The 17,136-nt window shown below is 42.9% G+C and overlaps 3 protein-coding genes across 3 annotated transcripts; 1 reads left to right on the forward strand and 2 right to left on the reverse strand.

Moving 5' to 3' along the window:
- Positions 1-111: 111 nt before the first annotated feature.
- On the reverse strand, positions 112-1,373 carry LOC308409990 (uncharacterized protein; the record flags this gene model as incomplete). Its single annotated transcript, XM_080903032.1, has 4 exons — positions 112-332; positions 417-656; positions 737-1,028; positions 1,368-1,373. 4 exons carry the CDS (start codon positions 1,371-1,373, stop codon positions 112-114), a joined length of 759 nt encoding a protein of 252 aa, XP_080759158.1.
- Positions 1,374-1,425: 52 nt separating this feature from the next.
- LOC308409088 (CST complex subunit CTC1-like) lies at positions 1,426-7,027 on the forward strand. Its single transcript, XM_080901619.1, has 8 exons — positions 1,426-1,450; positions 4,782-4,917; positions 5,194-5,262; positions 5,332-5,494; positions 5,697-5,752; positions 5,859-6,015; positions 6,726-6,846; positions 6,905-7,027. Exons 1-8 carry the CDS (start codon positions 1,441-1,443, stop codon positions 6,922-6,924), a joined length of 732 nt encoding a protein of 243 aa, XP_080757745.1. The 5' UTR covers positions 1,426-1,440; the 3' UTR covers positions 6,925-7,027.
- Positions 7,028-9,224: 2,197 nt separating this feature from the next.
- Positions 9,225-16,812, reverse strand: LOC308412116 (E3 ubiquitin-protein ligase TRIM21-like). The gene is made up of 2 exons (XM_080906225.1): positions 16,474-16,812; positions 9,225-11,584 (listed from the first exon to the last, which is right to left on the reverse strand). The coding sequence occupies exon 2, from the start codon at positions 11,573-11,575 to the stop codon at positions 9,905-9,907; it is 1,671 nt and encodes a 556-aa protein (XP_080762351.1). The 5' UTR covers positions 11,576-11,584; positions 16,474-16,812; the 3' UTR covers positions 9,225-9,904.
- Positions 16,813-17,136: the final 324 nt, after the last annotated feature.

The raw sequence follows: 17,136 nt of genomic DNA on the forward strand, positions 1-17,136 counted from the left end.
AAGATAAGTTCTCTGCTAAACAATGTGAATGGGGACAGTTTATAATTGAATTATAGTATATAATTACATAATTATTAAGGAAAATTTATTTTTCCATGTAAAATGTTTAATCTAATGAGCTCTGGGGGGTTTGACACACTTTATACCTTGTTTTTTGTTCCAAAACAGCAAAGCTGCAACCAGAATAAGATCTAGAAGACCCAGAGAACCCAGAGCAGCTACAGGTGAGATGATGGAGGAGGACGATGTAGAAGGAGGGGAATTGAGATTGATAGTTGTTGTTGGTGGTGGTTTGGTGGCACTTGGTGAAATGGTGGTGGTGTCATAGACATCTGCAGGAGAGATGATAAAACTGGGTCATTGAATTTATTATAAGCAGGTTTGCTTTAAACAGGAAGTGATGTCAGTGATCTGACCTCTGACCCTCAGAAAGCTCTGAGGAGATGATCCAAACTCATCAGTAGCACACCAATACAGACCTTCATCAGACTGCTGCACATTAATGGTGATGTTTTTCTCTGATTTAGGTCCAACAGGATGTCCATTAAAGTAGAAATAAGCTGCAGCTGTGCCACCAATTTTCTTTTTACAGCGTAGCGTGACATCACTTCCTGTCCTCACAGGAAGTGCAGGGATCTCCAAGATCACTTCTTTATCTGAGGAAAAGACCCACAGAGTGATGTAGAGGTGGTATAACAGTCTGCTGTTAGTCTGATGAAATGAACGACTTCATTACCTGATACAGTGATGTTGACTTCTTCACTCTTCTCTCCAGCTTCACCTTCACACCAGTAAACTCCACTGATTGGCTCGCTTTGCTTATCAAGCAAACAGGATGAACCATTGAACCTCCCGAAGCCCCGCCCACCTGCTCCACATGACTCAGTCCCACTTCCTGTGTCCCTCTTCACTGTCCATCCATCAGAGCCCAGCTGACCGTCACATGTCAGAGACACTGAGGCTGCTGTGAAGAACTGCTGAAGGTTTGGAATGACGCTCAGAGAGACTGGAGGACAGACGGACAGTTTCTATCAGTGTTTACACTCAGTGTTTGTCCTGGACCATGGTGCACTTCATCTACTCACCTGCACAAACAGCCAGTGCAGACAGCAGCAGCACACACACACCTGCAACAGGAGGTCAGAGGTCACTGAAGGTCAGAGGTCATTTAAAGAAAGACTGAGGCTGCACAGTTTTTTTTTGTTGTTGTTTTTTTTCTCTCAGGAAACTTTTTAATCTCCTGAAGTATCTGCCACAATCTAAGGAGCTTGGAAAGAAAAGCGTCTGGACTTCTTTAAGTTGCTTGAAGACGTTTCACCTCTCATCTGAGAAGCTTCTTCAGTTCTAGGATCAAACGGTGAAGAGACCCACATTTAAGCTCTGTGGGAGTTTCCCCCTGAGAGGGACAATGGACCCCCTGATGATCCTCTACCTAATCACATGAGCCAAGGTGTGGTAATGGGTGTGGGTCACAATCAGCCAGGGTTTTACTGCTACTACTTTGTACGTTCTTACTTTGAGTACATTTCCTAGTCTGTACTTTTTTTTACTTTTACTTGAGTTAATAAGTTGAATCAGTACTTCATCTTTTACTGGAGTATTTTTGAACACTAGTATTTGTACTTCTACTTAATTATGGAAGGTCTGTATTTTTGCCAGATCTGTGAGCCACGCAGATTAAACTACACAAACACCACCGTGCACTGTAACAGGAACAGGAAGTTATAAAATACCACCGAGACAGCAACGCAGGTTAGCCTGTCTTTTCCTGTTTTCTATACATTTTTTAATCAGATGGCAATCAACGGTAAACATCACAGTGCACAGCATTGTAAACAATGGAGAACTGTGCATGGATGAGCTTTCATTCATGTGCAGAGAAGAAAGTGTGGGACTAAGAAGCCACCCTTCAAAAGCACAGTTTTCATTTTCAGATTTGCGGCCTGTTTCACTCCCACACTGCTGCTGTTTAAAGGTCATCATGTCAATGGGAATGGGAACTTTAACAGTCAAAACCGTCTGTGGTTGTTTGAATACACTCAGTCCTCTTAATGGAAAATTGGCTGTGAATAGAGGAAGTGAAGACTAGATAAAAGAGGGGACGCAGTCAGAGGACCCTGTGCTTCATGCAGTCAGAGGCTGTGGTTTCCTGACTGAAGAGATGTTTGATGAAAAGAGGTCAAGTCTCTTTTGTTCTTTTGGTCTTCATGTTGCTGACACTTAGCTGGGCAGAAAGTTTAATCGCTGACTTAGTCCAGACTATATGGTGACTTTCCTGCAGGATTCCAGGTTAAACTGCTGAGTCTGAACCTCTGAGAGGTTTGCAGTGATGATGAGATCGATTTAAACCGAAAAACTTTCATCATGCATGTTTGAAACCATTTTCTATCACTCTTCATACATTTCAGTTAAAAGTGTGAGCTCCATTATTCAACATTAACATCACTTCTTGGTTCCTGCCCAACTTCACAGCCACCAATCAAATGAAACCAGAAAGACATAAGAAGGAGAATGAACTGTTCCTCTCGCCTTGACGAAACTTTTCAGAATTTTTACATGAACTTTAAAGTCAGTAGCTGCAAGCTTGTAACTGCTGAAAGGTTGTTTTCCTGCCATATTGTTTGTTGGAGCTGTGATAAATAAATCGATGATTTTAGTGTTTGACTCACCGAGGAGCAGAGAGACCGGTGCAGTCTTCATGTTGTCTGGATGACGACTGAACGTCAGTCTGAGCAGCAGAGAAACGCCTTCAGCTTCAGCACTTCCCCGTTAACAGTCTTCAGTACGTCACGCTGCTGCATCACAAAGAGGCAGAGCAGCTTCTCCAGCAAACGTCAGTGAATGAGATGTTCCGTTGGGTAATTCAGCTCCGAATCTATAATCCTTTTAAAAAACAAATTCCCTTTTCCCACAAAATGTTAATTGAACTCACATGTAGTTATAAGGAAAAACAGACTGTATGTGTCCAAGTCCAAACACTAAATGTATATCATCACTTTAGCTCCATCTTTGTAGAAGTAGTCGGTTTAAATCTGGTTTTACTATCTTAGAAAACATTATGAGTTGCAGCAGTTTATAATAACTAAGAAGCTGTAAAATTAAAGGTGTTGAGGTGGCAGGCAGGATGTAGGACCCAAACGCAGGACCCAGAGACAGAATGATTAACTAAAGTGGCAGCTTTATTGCTGGAGAACATTCAAATAGAAATAGAAGAAAACAAAACTAGAAACTCAAAACTTAAGCCCAAACTAGAAACCCGGGAAACTAGAAAATCAAATCAGGAAAGAGTGAACCAGAACATTACCAGAAGCACATAGAAAACAAAACACAGTACAGTTGTTAGATTTCTATTGTTGATTGTCATTTATGCTTAGAAATATTTACTTATATATGCTTAGAGTTTTGTAATTAGTTGTAGATTGGTAGAGGTTTTGATCCTTGATAGTCTGCAAACTTTGTGTGTATTAGACAGCACTTTGGGAGCATGAGAGGTCATACCGTGTCTTATTGTTTTATGGTAGGATTAACGTAGTTGCGTCTGTTCTAGTCTAAGTGCTCTTTGTTTAGATGAACTGCAGGACTTCCTCACCGTGTTATCTAGGATGAACCATCTAGGGTGAGAGGGAGGCTACCCTCTTCCTGACCAAGGATGTTTGAACCTTTGATCAGCAGTCCACACACACACACACACACACACACACACACACACACACAGGCAAGGTACTCTTTGTGTGTATGTAGACGTCATATGTTAATGAACTTATGCATATTCATGTAACCTCAATAAAAGAACAGTGGTACGGGAGAACAGACGAGAGCAACTGGGGTCAAGCGAAGGAACGGTGCCTCCCGTGCACGAGAAACATGAAGAAGCTTGCCTACTTGTGTCTTGCTTTGCAGTGTAATTATATTGTCTTCAACGTTCCAGCGGATAGATTCAAGCTACAAACCTATCAACAGTGAGGATACAACACAACAACTAACAGAGAAACACAAGGCTTAAATACACAAGCAGGACTACGAGAAGATGGGGAATAGGTGGTAACACATCTGGGACAAATCAGGCCTAATGACAGAAGGGAAGCAAAACCAAGCACACTGCACACAGGACAGGGACTATCAAAATAAAACAAGAAACACATGAGGCACAGACTTGATACTGAACAGAGGGAACACAGAGCACAGGGACAGGATTGACAAACTGCAACATGAGACACGACTGAACAAGAAAATCAGCATGAAGACAGAACTAAACCTTGAGTAAACATGAGGGCTACAGGAAGAAAACCCAAGTAGATTAGATTAGATTAGATTAGATTAGATGAAACTTTATTAATCCCTCGGGTGGGTTCCTCCAGGAAATTCAGTTTCCAGTAGCAAAGCACCGAAAGAAGTTGCATGTTACAGATACATTAAGGGGAATAAGAGTAAGGATATAAGCATAAATACACCACATATACACATATATAGATACAGAATATACAATATGGATAAATAGGATTGCTCATTTGAGTGAGTATATTTCACCGTTGCTTTCGTATACATGAAGCGGACATACCTGAGTGGCTGTGATCTAATCCTGTTTACATAAAGTAAGCCTGCTCCCGAGCAGGTTTACGCTTACGGATCTGTTGCTATGACAGCAAGTCCCGGATGAGCTTCGGAGAACCGAACGATCCAAGATCACGCGAAATCGTCAACAATCTAATCCAGCTAACTTACTTAGCGCGGTACAAAGAACGGACCCCTGGTCTGACTGTTAGCTGAACGTGTGTGCGCAGGTGTGCGTCTCACTCTTTGTGACCAAGCTGGGAGGAGTCTGCAGGTGTACCTGGACTTAAGCCACACCCCCTACCCACCTGGCCTGTTGCCGGGTAACACTCTGCTGTTGTCTGGTGTCCAGAGGAGGCTGTCCAGGTGAGACACACATAGACAGGCTTATAAAAGTTTGGACTCTTTATTTGGACTCATTTCCAACAATTTCAGCCCCAATAAAGTTATGGATTATCTTGCATTAATAGGCTGCTGGTTTTCTTTACTCGTTTCAGGTGTTACCAGCAAAATAGTTGTTTAATCATCTGGAAATGTACCCAGATTTATTTATTTAGACAGAGATCTTGACCCCCCAATGTTCAATACAAAGTCACGCCCATGGTTACGTACCTGTGCGGTTTACCTGTGTGTGTGTTTCAGGACAGGAAGTGTGTACTGCACGTACTTACCTGTCAGCTCCATAACTGTGGTCTCCCTGGGAGACACCAGGTAAGTTTACAGGTAAAGTCTGGTTCACGTGTTTGTCGTGCTGTTGTTTGTTTGTTTGGTTTCTATCAGCTCGGCCCAGCCTCCTCCTCCTGCTCCCATCATGCACCTGGGTGAGTGGGCTCTGAGCAGCAAGCAGAGGTGCGCTGTGGGACAGGTCAAAGGTCACGTGGTGTGTTTCCTGTTCCTGCAATTGCAGTGGAGCTGCTCGCTGTGTGGCAGCGTGTACACACAGGTACTGCATAAAATACACACAGTGTGTACAGGATGTGTTTAGTTGCAGTTTCTCAGGTGCAGTGAAAGTACTCAGAGTGCTTCATGTGTTGTTAGCGTGTTGGTGGCGTGTTAGTGTTGGTGCAGTAAGTAAAGTGTCGTTTTGGAGGAAACTGCTCACGATTTCAGGTGTGTGTGTTTACCTGTTGCTCTCTCTCTCTCAGGGCTGCAGCAGCTCTCAGTGTCACTCGACCTCGTCAGTGTTTCAGTCCAAAGCAAAGTAAGAGCAGCTTCCTGTTGAGCTCACCTGCTGATACGTGTTAATCACCTGGATGAGTCAGGTGACAGTCACATGATCAAACCATGTGGCTCTGCTCTTCGATCAGGCTGGTGATCGATGACGGGACAGGTGAGGCTCACGTCTGCTTCTCAGCTGCTCTGGTTCCTGCTCTGCTGGGATTGGCTGATGCTCAGTGGGAGGGGCTTCAGAGAGCACTCAGGGTCAGAGGTCACATCAGAGTCTTCCCTCGTGGGCAGAGCCAGGTCAGTAGCACCTGTCAGGTGTATATATTTACCTGTCACAGGTGAGTCACAGGTGAGTCACGTGCTCATCGTCGTCTTTAAACTTTATTTTATCTTTAAAAATTTAAGATCGGGTCATGTTTTTATTCCTGAGGCTTTAACTGTGAAAGGGCACATCCTGTTTACATCCTGGTAACAGCTCCGTCTGCTCACACTTTACTGCTGAACTGGTTTGGGGGCGTGGCGTCAAACTGAGGGTTTTCTTCATATTTACAGTCGGTGTGAAAACGTCAGAAGGTTTGAGTGAAAAGAGAGAAAAAGATGTTTGTGAGGATTCACGTTGTGGATATCTGAGGTTATCAGAGTGCCAGGAAGGGAAACCTGAAGAAAGTCAAAGAGCCGCCCAGCACAGAACAAGCCTGTCAGAGCAAAGACTTCAAAGACTCTACAGGCTGCACAGGGACGCACTGTGAGCTCACAGAGCTCCACGTCTGCAGACACCTTCAGCCACACTGCTGAGGACGAAGACCTGCAGACTGAAACGTCCTGTGGTCAGAGGAGGTGAAACGAGAAGAAGATGCAGCTACAACCCAAAGAACAGCGTCCACACAGTGAAGCACGGTGGGGACGCTGTGGGGGGGCCACCACAGAGAGAAACAGGCGTCCTGCAGGACGTTTCCACAGGGCCGAGCCGTGAGTCTGCAGAGACATAACCTCTGTGTCTGTCTCAGGTGTGTGACGGGGACGCTGACGACTTCCTCCTCCACTTCCTGTTGTGTCTGTGCAGCAGCGATGTCATGATTCGGCCGCTCAGCCTCACCTGCAGGAAACACACCAACCAGAGACCAGAAGGTAACCCCACCCTCACCACCCTGACTGCAACCTTCAGAGTCGTGTGTGTGTGTTTCAGAGGTGAGGAGGTTCACTTGAGGAGACAGAGAGTTCCTGACCAGACTGGCTCCTCCCCTTCAGCTCACCTGTCTGCACCTCCACCCTGACTGAGCTCCACCTGCTTCGTTCTGACTTCATCTGTTCTACGTGTTCGTACAAATAAAACTTTATTGTTCCTCCTCCTGTCACATGGTATCTCACCTTCACTGACCCTAACGCTGGTGATCAGGGTCAGAGGTCACACGAAGCTCTCTGGGTTTAACCTGGGGCGATCGTGGCTCAAGAGTTGGGCGTTCGCCTTGTAATCGGAAGGTTGCCGGTTCGAGCCCCGGCTTGGACAGTCTCGGTCGTTGTGTCCTTGGGCAAGACACTTCACCCGTTGCCTACTGGTGGTGGTCAGAGGGCCCGGTGGCGCCAGTGTCCGGCAGCCTCGCCTCTGTCAGTGCGCCCCAGGGTGGCTGTGGCTACAATGTAGCTTACCATCACCAGTGTGTGAATGGGTGGATGACTGGATATGTAAAGCGCTTTGGGGTCCTTAGGGACTAGAAAAGTGCTATATAAATACAGGCCATTTACCATTTACATTTAACCTCACACGAAAGGGGCCTATAACAGGTCATGTGACCCTTCTACAGGAAGTGATCCCTGTGAGTGGCGCCCACATCAGAGATGTTCTCAGATGGTGATTCATCAAACCTGCACCAGTAAAATCTGACAGTAGAAGGATGATGAGTGAAACTGGTTAATCTGGTGTTTGTGGCACAGAAGGTTTGACCTCCACTGTGTGACACGGGTCAGACTCCAGCTGGGCCTGCCGCTCTCAGCCTCACTCTGAGGAAGCCTACAGTCTGTCACAGTGGAAACTACACCGGGGGACCCCATCCTTGGGGTGGACCCATTTTTGTTTTAGCGTGTTTTGGGGTTTAAAAGCCACAGAGACGCGGTGCTTAGGAAAAATGCATTTCAGCTGTGCTGATGCTCCTGACACGTATAAGACTGGGGAAACCTGCATTCAGCTGGACCTGAAAAACACTATGTCCAGATAAACACAATCAACTTTTGGAGAAAAATAAAAGATTCTTCATCAGACTAACAACTAAAAACATGACACTTACCTTAACAGTATGGGCTACATCAAATATATTCAAGACCGACAACAACACTTCTCACTGCTGCTAATTTTAACAAAACTAAACAAAAAGTAGAAAAAGGCAATTCACCAAGTCTTGAAAAGTAAAACTGAAAAATAGAAACACAGAATAAAATAAAACATCCATCCAGATCTTTACCACCAACAACATAAAATCTATCTTAATTAAATGGCCTAATTCTCCAATAAATTAGCAATAATAAAGTAAGAAAAAATAAGACATTCAATTTATGGACGCTCAAATTAACAGAGCGACATTAAACGCACCTCATTGCCTGCCGTAGCGTTCTTCGCAGCTGCACTTCACCTCAAAGGTCGGTTAATACATCGGATTGAACTTAACCAAAGTCCAATTAAAGGAAAATAAATGTTTCTAACAAATACAATGAAGAAGATTAAAATAATTCACTGTCAGTTACTGTCGCTGTGAGTTTGACGAGGTCAGCTGCTTCATTTGGTTCTGCCTAAAGTTCTCTCAGTGATCCAGTGTTTATATGATAAGATACGTGTTTAATGCAGAGAGTTGGAATTACAAGTTGGTAAGAAGCTTTTTAACAAAGGTTTGATTTAAGCTTTAAGTTCAAAGGTGAAAGAAATTTCACGTTTGATGAAGGAAGATCAAGGCTAACAAGGACATAGGTCAAAGGTCAAAATAAGGTGAGAAAATATAATAGATATATATAATCAATCAATAAGGTGAAAATATCAGATAAAAGGGTTTATTTGGTTATAAGGAATAAAGAGGTCAAAGGTCAAAACAAGAGTACTGTTAAATTAAAATTAAAGGGTCAAAGGTCAGATTAAACAGGTTACACAGAAAGGATCGGCAAAACTTAAACAAGGATAAAGAAATAATACATTAAACAAGGAAATAAATTAAAAGTCTGAGTTAATGAGAAATTAAACGTTTAAATCAGGTTAAGAGTTAAATTTTAAGCTTTTCTTAGTTAAACTAAATAAAATAATCAGAATAAACGATTGGAGGAAAAAAGCAAAGATGTTGTGATCAAATAGTTTGTACGGCAGAAAGAAAAACATGTTTCAGTAGATTGTATGTTGGAAACCACAGTAGACACAGTAGACTCAAATCATTGTTACTGAGGAATTCTGCCTTAAACAGTAAAGTGTTCTTTAACAGTGTGTGTGTGTCTGCAGCTGTTCTTTGTGTTGTTGCTGCATCGTTGCCTCAGGGGGAAAGTTGTGTGTGTGTTATGCAGACTAGCAGAGACTGCAGCTGTCAGCAGCCACACACACTTTCTATTCTTCAAATCAAATCACAGTGAAACATGTTCACTGACAGCTCAGCTTCAGCATCGTCTTCATGCTGTGACTGCAGCCGTTCAACTCTGTTTGTCTTTAACCCAAATCATCACAACATGCAAATATAATCATCAAAATGATGTGACTGGAAGGATGCAGCAGTCTGTGCTCCACCTTTCTCCTCCACACCTGCAGGTGGAGAACATGGATGCATGAATCTCTACAGAGTTCTTTGAATATTATCCGTCTCATCAGTTTTCAGTGAACAAAACTCCTCACAGAGCCAAAATAAGCAGTTTGTATCCAACATAACTCAGCTGGACTCTGATGCTCCGTATAACAGCCACACATGAGTCTGGATTCACTCAAAGCATTGAACAAACTTTATTGGAAATGAAGCTTTTGGACATTTGTTCTCTGATATTTGCTCTTCAGCTCGAGTCTCCATCAGTGGGAACATTTCCTGATTCAACTTTTCTTCTGTTCAAATCAAACTCCATGAGAATCAAAGTGTGAATCAGAGTCCTGATGATCAGATTCTATAGAAACATGGAGACTGTAGAGGATTTACACTCAATATGTTCATTTGTTCCCTTCAAGAAAAATCAATCATTCATCCAATAAAATCAGTCGTTGATCAGTTTGATTGACAGGACAGATGATCAGAGGTGCAGAGTTTTTACCTCCATCATTCAAACAGGGTTCGAAGAATGGGTGGAGTTTGTGAGTGAAGGAGCAGCCAGTAAAGGAGTAGATCAGAGCTGCAGCACCTACATCATAAAAGGAGACCAGACCCTCCTCATAATCCACAAACACCCCCACCTTCTCAGGACCAGGATGGAGACAGAGACGGACTGAAGGACCAGCACGAGCTTCGTACTCATTTCCATTTCTCAGCACTACAGTCCAGAAACCATTCTGAGGTCTCAGTGTGATTCCTCCCTTCCTGTTGATCGACTCTGTGGCCACTCCTAAAGTCCAGTCAGTCTTTCCTTTAACCTGAACCTCAAAGTAAAATCTGCCTGAAGAGAAACTCTGCTCTCCTAAAACCATAACACACTCAGAAAATCTCTCTGGGTTGTCTGGAAGTTTCTTCTCCACATCAGTATCATACACTTGTTTTCCATCATCAGACAGGATGAGATTAGGATGAGCTGTATCAGGATCCAGAGTCACATCCACCTCATGCTGCTGCACCCTCTGCAGCTCAGCCTCAAACAGCTTCTTCTTCATGAGTTTCCTGATTGTCTCCTCCAGCTGATCCACAGCTCTCCCCACAGTCCCCTCATATGATGGTGGATGAACTCTGACCTCTGTCCAGTCCTTGCTGGGTGGAGCAGCTTTCAGGGAGGAGAAGCTTTGGAGGAGGTGGAGGTGGTCTTCAGAGCGTGAGAGCTGCTCCACCTCAGAGCTTCTCTCCATCAGCTCAGAGATTTCCTGTTCCAGATCTTTGATGAGACCTTCAGCCTGTTTCTCTGTAGCTTCCTGTTTGTCTTCGATCTCCTTCATGAGCTTCTTCAGGCGTCTCTCAACAGACTCCATCAGAGCCGTGAGGACCTGAACACCTTCTGCTTTCTGTCTGTCTGCAGCATCTTTACTCATCTTCACCGACTCTGTGATCTCCTGAATCTTCAGTCGTCTCTTCTGGATCATCTGCTGAATCTCAGCCTCTGTCTTCTCCAGCTCTGCCTTCTTTCCTTCATATTCTTCTCTCAGAGGAACAAACTCGTGGTTCTTGTGGTCTAAAACAGGGCAGAGCATGCAGACACATGTCTGGTCGGTCTTACAGAACAGCTCCAGGAGTTTATCGTGCTTCGTGCACATCCTGCCTTCCAGGTTCTCCACAGCATCAACCAGCTGATGTCTTTTCAGACCTTTCAGTGTCAGATGAGGCTCCAGGTGAGTCTGACAGTAGGAGGTCTGACACACCAGGCAGGACTTCAGGGCCTTCAGTCTGGTTCCAGTGCAGACGTCACAGGGAACTTCTCCTGGTTTGGCAGCTTTTTGCTCGGAGCTGCTGCTGCTGGCTTTCTGCTGAGCTTCACGTCTGAACTGAGCAACCATCTCAGAGAACAAAGTGTTGATCTTCAGCTGAGGTCGAGTGTAGAAAGTCTCTTTACACATGGGACACTGACAGATGACATTCATGTCCCAGTGCTGACTGATGCAGGTTTTGCAGAAGTTGTGTCCACATGGTGTAGAGACTGGATCAGTGAACACATCCAGACAGATGGAGCACAGAAACTGATCTTCAGATCGCAGATTGCTGGCAGCAGACATGTCTGCACTCTGAGGGAGAAAGAAGAGAAACATTTGATTCAAAATTCACTTTAAATTTCATTTTACAAAGAGAGAAACAAGCGTCAGTAGTCTGAGGAGCTTGGAGAGAAAAGCGTCTGGACTTCTTTAAGTTTCTTTTCATCACAGAAGCTTCTTCACCTCATCCTTAACACGGACCAAGGAATGAATACTGCACTTTTGGAAGAACTCCCTCCCCTGCAGCCTCTTATCGTCAAAGGGACGGAGGTGGAGAGGGCAAACAGCCACAGATTCCTGGGACTGCAGGTTTCATCAGACCTGAGCTGGACTCTCAACACTACAGCAACTGTGAAAAAAGCCCAGCAAAGGCTTTATTTCATTCGGCTGCTCAGGAAAGCTGGCATGAACCACCACCCTCTCACCCAGGCCTGCAGAGGACTGATAGACAGCATCCTCACCGCAGGCATCACTGTCTGGTATGGAAACACTACACAGACAGAGAGGAAGGCTCTGCAGAGTCAGAAAGTCTGCAGAGAGGATTATGGGAACAACACTTGCATCCATGGACCTGCACATACAATCTCAGACACAACAGAGCGGACAGCAGCATCACACACAGAACACGATTCTTCAACAGCTTCTTCCTCACAACTGTCAGACTGACGGCAAACAAAAACACACTGAACACTTAAAATAACACAGCACTACTTAACCTCACTTTGAATGTATCATCGGTTCACTGACCATCGGGCAATACACTCACAACAGACTTGTGAAACAGATCTGTGGAACAAATGTGCAACACTGTGAGTGCGATAAGAGGTAGAGAACTACACACTCTCTGTACATTTTCTTCTTTTTCTTTGTATATAGAAAATAGTACAAATAAAATAATTCACGCGGAGTGTGAGGCATGAATTATGATCAGTAATTTTTTTAAGAATTCTAGAAATGGTTGCCAAATCATACAAAAACTCGCCAGTTTCCCCTCTCTATCAAATCTTATCTGCTCCACCCTGGCCACAGACACCATCTCATTAAGCCACCTGTTAAAACACGGGGCCGAAGAAGACCGCCACTGTAAAAGAATAAGTTTCTTTGCAGCCAGCATACCCATTGTAATTATCTGTTTTTGTGAAAAGGAAAAAGATTCGACTGATGCAAATGATCCAAGTATAGCCAATGTACCATCACGTGGTACTTTTTTCCTAAATTGGTTTGAAAACCACATAAAAAATCTGGCTCCAAAAAGCATTCAAAACAGGGCAATGCCAAAATAAATGTGCAAGGGAACCTTCACCGACTTTACATCTGTCACATAAGGGGGATACAGAATTATAGATCCGGTTAAGTTTAAGTTTAGAAAAGTGTAGTCTATGAATGACTTTAAACTGGATTAGTTTATATCTGGCATTTATTGAGCCTTTCTGAATATTGGACAAACAATTTGACCATTGGTCTTCAGACAGAGGGACCCCGAGGTCTTCAGCCCATGTTTTCTTAATTCGGTCGGAATCAACTGGGATTGTAAAGCACTTAACAAACTGAGATATCAAATGTTTAAAATCTGCTTTCCGAATTATATCAAAGTAAGTATAACTTCGTGGCTTCAGTGGAAAGTCTGAAAAGTTTTGTTGAACAAAATTCCTTATTTGAAGATAACGAAAAAAATGTGATTGAGGTAATTGAAACTTTTCTTGAAGTTGAAGGAAGGACATAAATTTGTCATCTGTATATAAGTCCTCAATGTATTTCAATCCCTTCCCCCCCCCATTCTAAAAACACCCTATCCATTTTACCTGGTTTAAACAAGTAGTTATGTATTATTGGCATTCCTACTGAAAAATCAGGTTGTTTGAGAGATTTCCTAATTTGACTTAATATCTTTAAGGAGTGTTTAACAACAAAATTACGACTGAGCGAATTGTTAAAAGAACCCGTGTTAGAAAACAATAAGACCGGTAATGAGGCTTCAGATACTGTTGCTGCCTCTACCTGGAGCCAGATCGGAAGCTTGTCATGACAATAATCAATAGGCGAGCCCCACTGCCAGTGCAATAGAGCTCTTGAATTTGCTGCCCAATAATAATGTCTAAACACAGGGAGACCTAACCCCCCGCAGGAAGTGTTTTTTTGAAGATGAGCCATGGATATCCGAGGGGGTTTTCCTGCCCAAATGAATGAGTGAATCAATGAATCAAGCTGCTTAAAAAATTTAAGTGGCAAGTGAATAGGAAGGTTTTGAAAAAGATATAAAAATCGTGGCAAAGACACCATTCTAACTGGATTTATTCGACCGATCAGAGACAGAGGAAGCAGCTTCCATTTTCTAATATCATCTTTGAACTTATCCAGCATTTCCAGGAAATTCAATTTATAAAGGAGTTTGGGATTTTTAGAGATCTTAAGACCAAGATAGGTAAAAGACGTAGTTACTAATTTGAATGGGAGTGAGCTGAGGAACTTTGGGCATAGATTATCTGTTATTGGCATAAATTCAGATTTATCCCAATTGATCATATATCCTGATAATTTCCCAAAGTGTTTAATACAATTTAAAAGATTAGGGAATGAGATTTCTGGTTTGGAAAGGCAGATCAGTAAGTCATCTGCATAAATGTTAACAAGACTTTCCACATTCCCAAATTTAACTCCCTGTATACCTGGGTGGTTTCTTATGTTAATGGCTAGGGGCTCCAGGGCTATATCAAAAAGAAGCGGTGAGAGGGGATCCCCCTGTCTCACCCTGCGTTGTAATTGAAAGGGAGAGGATTTATCTGCATTAGTGAGAATACAGGACACAGATAAATCATTTTAATCCAATCCCTAAAGTACTCCCCAAAACCAAATTGTTTTAGAGTCTCAAATATATAAGACCATTCAATCTGATCAAATGCTTTTTGAGCGTCCAGAGAAAGTACTGCTGTTTTAACCTCTTTTCCATAACCTAAATTAATTGTATTTAATAATAAACGGACATTATTAAATGACCATCTACCAGGAATAAAACCTGTTTGATTAGGATGTATAATTGTTGAAATAGTTTTTTTTTTCTTCCTTTTCTTTTTCTTCTTTTTTCCTTTCTTTTTTTTTTTTTTCTCCTTTCTCCTTTCATGCTCATAAGTTCACAAATGTTAAAAACAGTAATTGTTCTTGGTTGATTTTGTATAAGCATGTTATGTTTAATTTAAATACAAAAATAAAAAAAAATTTAAGAAAAAAAAAAAGAAAATAGTACGACTACCCTACTCCGGACTTCATTTCTATCCTCCTGCTTTTTCTGTCTTTATATTGTTAAAGTGTGATTTGACTTGGAAAGCTCTGCACAAGTATTCCACTGTGCATGGACTGTTGGTCCTGTGTGCAAATGTCAAAATAAAAATCTTGAACCTCCAGTTGTCAGAGTAACTGGTGGAGACCCAGCAACACACTCAGACACAAACTGGTTCATCTGAAACACAAACTGAACAACGTCGTGTCTGCTGTACAGTGCAGCGTCCAGATGAACAGGATCAACAGGATGAACATCTTTTTAACAGTCGTTACAAAGATGTGAAGTTGTTTGGCTGACACAGACAAACAGTATCCCACATTCTTGATTTTTAGCTCACAAACACGTCTTATAAGGACTTATTGATCCTGAAATGTTGGAGGTTTTAGCTCTTTAAACAGTAAAGTTACAGGAGGATACAGATAATTATCAGGAAAATGTCCTCGGTTTGTTAAAATGATCCCGTCCGATAACACACGAGAACAATAAATGTATAATTTTCTGTTGTAACCCACAAACTGAACGGTCACACTCATCTTTCATGTTGTCACTAAAACATCACTCCTTCCACGTCTAGTTGGTCGTGATGGAGGCGGAGTGCGTTGGGTCCGCTTTCCCTGCCCAGCCGATGTTCCTGACGCAGGGAAACAGATCCTGTTGGGGATCCCTACCTCGGCACAACACCTGCCATGGTCTTTGCACACTCACCACAGTAAATGCATCATATTGTCAGCTTTACAGTATCATAGTCAGAGAAACTGGTCAGGCCACTCTCTTCCAAATGTCTACACTTCACCCTTTTACTGTCAGTGGGCTCAGAGTCCATCTAATGTGTCTCATTATCTGATGCCGTCTGCAGACCAGTGTTAGACACTGAGAGGTTGATGGCTCCGTGTCAGAGCACCGGCCTTAACGAAAAAGTTATCAATCGTTCTTTTCATCTTTTCTCATTACCCACAGCTACATCCACTCCTATCACGCTGCTCACCTCTGCTGCGACGATTCAAACAGCTGGAAAGTAAATAATTTGGAGACGGTGCGTTTGTGTCACAGTGAACAGTGAAAACAGAGACTTTCTAAAACAATGATGCATGTTAGTCATGTGATGCAGGCATGTGACCAATTAAACAAAGATAGTGGAGAGCATCATACAGCTGCAGTTTTGACAGTCCTATTAAAGATGAATATCAGTCTGCACATGCTCCACAGAGCTTTTCTTCAAATTCTTTAATTCTCTCTCGCTTTTGCAACTTTGTACTTTTGTGTTACTCGCAGCAACAACTCCACCTCATTGTTAGTCCATTTTAAAACTCGGTGCTTTTCCTCCACCTTTTGCCGCGACGTTTCAAACAGCCGGAAAGTGAATAAGCGGCAGACAGAAATGAGACCGGTCGAATCGTCTTGCGTTTCACGCATGCGCAGGACTGGAACGTAAGCGTTTTCAGCCGTCTTAATGTGGACGCACAACTCTGTGAAAACGACTGAAAACACTAGTGTGGACGCGGAGCGCTGTTTTCAAATCTATCCGGGCGAGTGTGGACGTAGCCTAAGTGGCACCATGGAGAAATGAGGTGGCGCTCTAGACCCTGATGAAGTGAACAGAGTGAAGATTTGTGTAGAAGCAGGAAGTGTGATCAGCTGCACTCACCACTGTTGCTGAGAGAAACCTGATGGACTCCAGTGAATCTTCTTTTAGAGACAAACAGGACTCGACTGCAGCTCTGCTGCTGCTCTCTCACACTTTCACTTCTGCAAAATGACGTTGAGCTTCTTGTTTTTCAGGTGTTGCTCCGCCTCTTCCTGCCTCTCCCTTTACAGGAATCAGCCGGTCTGTACTCAGTGACTGTGTGCAGCGGGTGGGAGGAGTGAGGAGTGGTGTGTGGGTTCACACAGTAATGACGGCCTCAGGTGATCAGGAGAAACTCACCTGGATTTCCTTTTTCCACAGCAGACTGAGAGCTTCAGGTGGACCCTGAAGGAGGTCTCAGACACAGGTGATAAAAGTACACACAGTGTGTACTGAAGTAGAAGTACTACTGTTAAAAATACTCCAAGTACTAATTCAACTTCTTTACTCAAGTAAAAGTAAAAAGTAGTGGCTGTGAAATGAGAGTAAAAAGAGCTGATTGAAGAACATTTCTAACACGTGTTTATACAAAGCTAACTGAACCATGTGCTGCATCAACGTGATAATAAAATAATATTATTCACTTTGTTTCTGTCTAAATTTGAATTCTAATAAATATTTTTAGCTTGAAATAAGTGAAAAAAAACTGCCAATGGAACAAGTTAAAACTCTCTATTTTTTCTC

The sequence above is a fragment of the Rhamphochromis sp. 'chilingali' genome, assembly GCF_963969265.1.
Source record: "Rhamphochromis sp. 'chilingali' genome assembly, chromosome: 1".
Taxonomy (NCBI): Eukaryota; Metazoa; Chordata; class Actinopteri; order Cichliformes; family Cichlidae; genus Rhamphochromis; species Rhamphochromis sp. 'chilingali'.

Excerpts from the sequence above, each read along its gene's own strand:
- LOC308409088 (XM_080901619.1), top strand. Across the intron at positions 4,918-5,193 it reads GTCCAGAGGAGGCTGTCCAG|GACAGGAAGTGTGTACTGCA; the intron begins GTGAGACACACA and ends TGTGTGTTTCAG. Across the intron at positions 5,753-5,858 it reads GTGTTTCAGTCCAAAGCAAA|GCTGGTGATCGATGACGGGA; the intron begins GTAAGAGCAGCT and ends CTCTTCGATCAG.
- LOC308412116 (XM_080906225.1), bottom strand. The coding sequence starts at position 11,575 with ATGTCTGCTGCCAGCAATCTGCGATCTGAAGATCAGTTTCTGTGCTCC.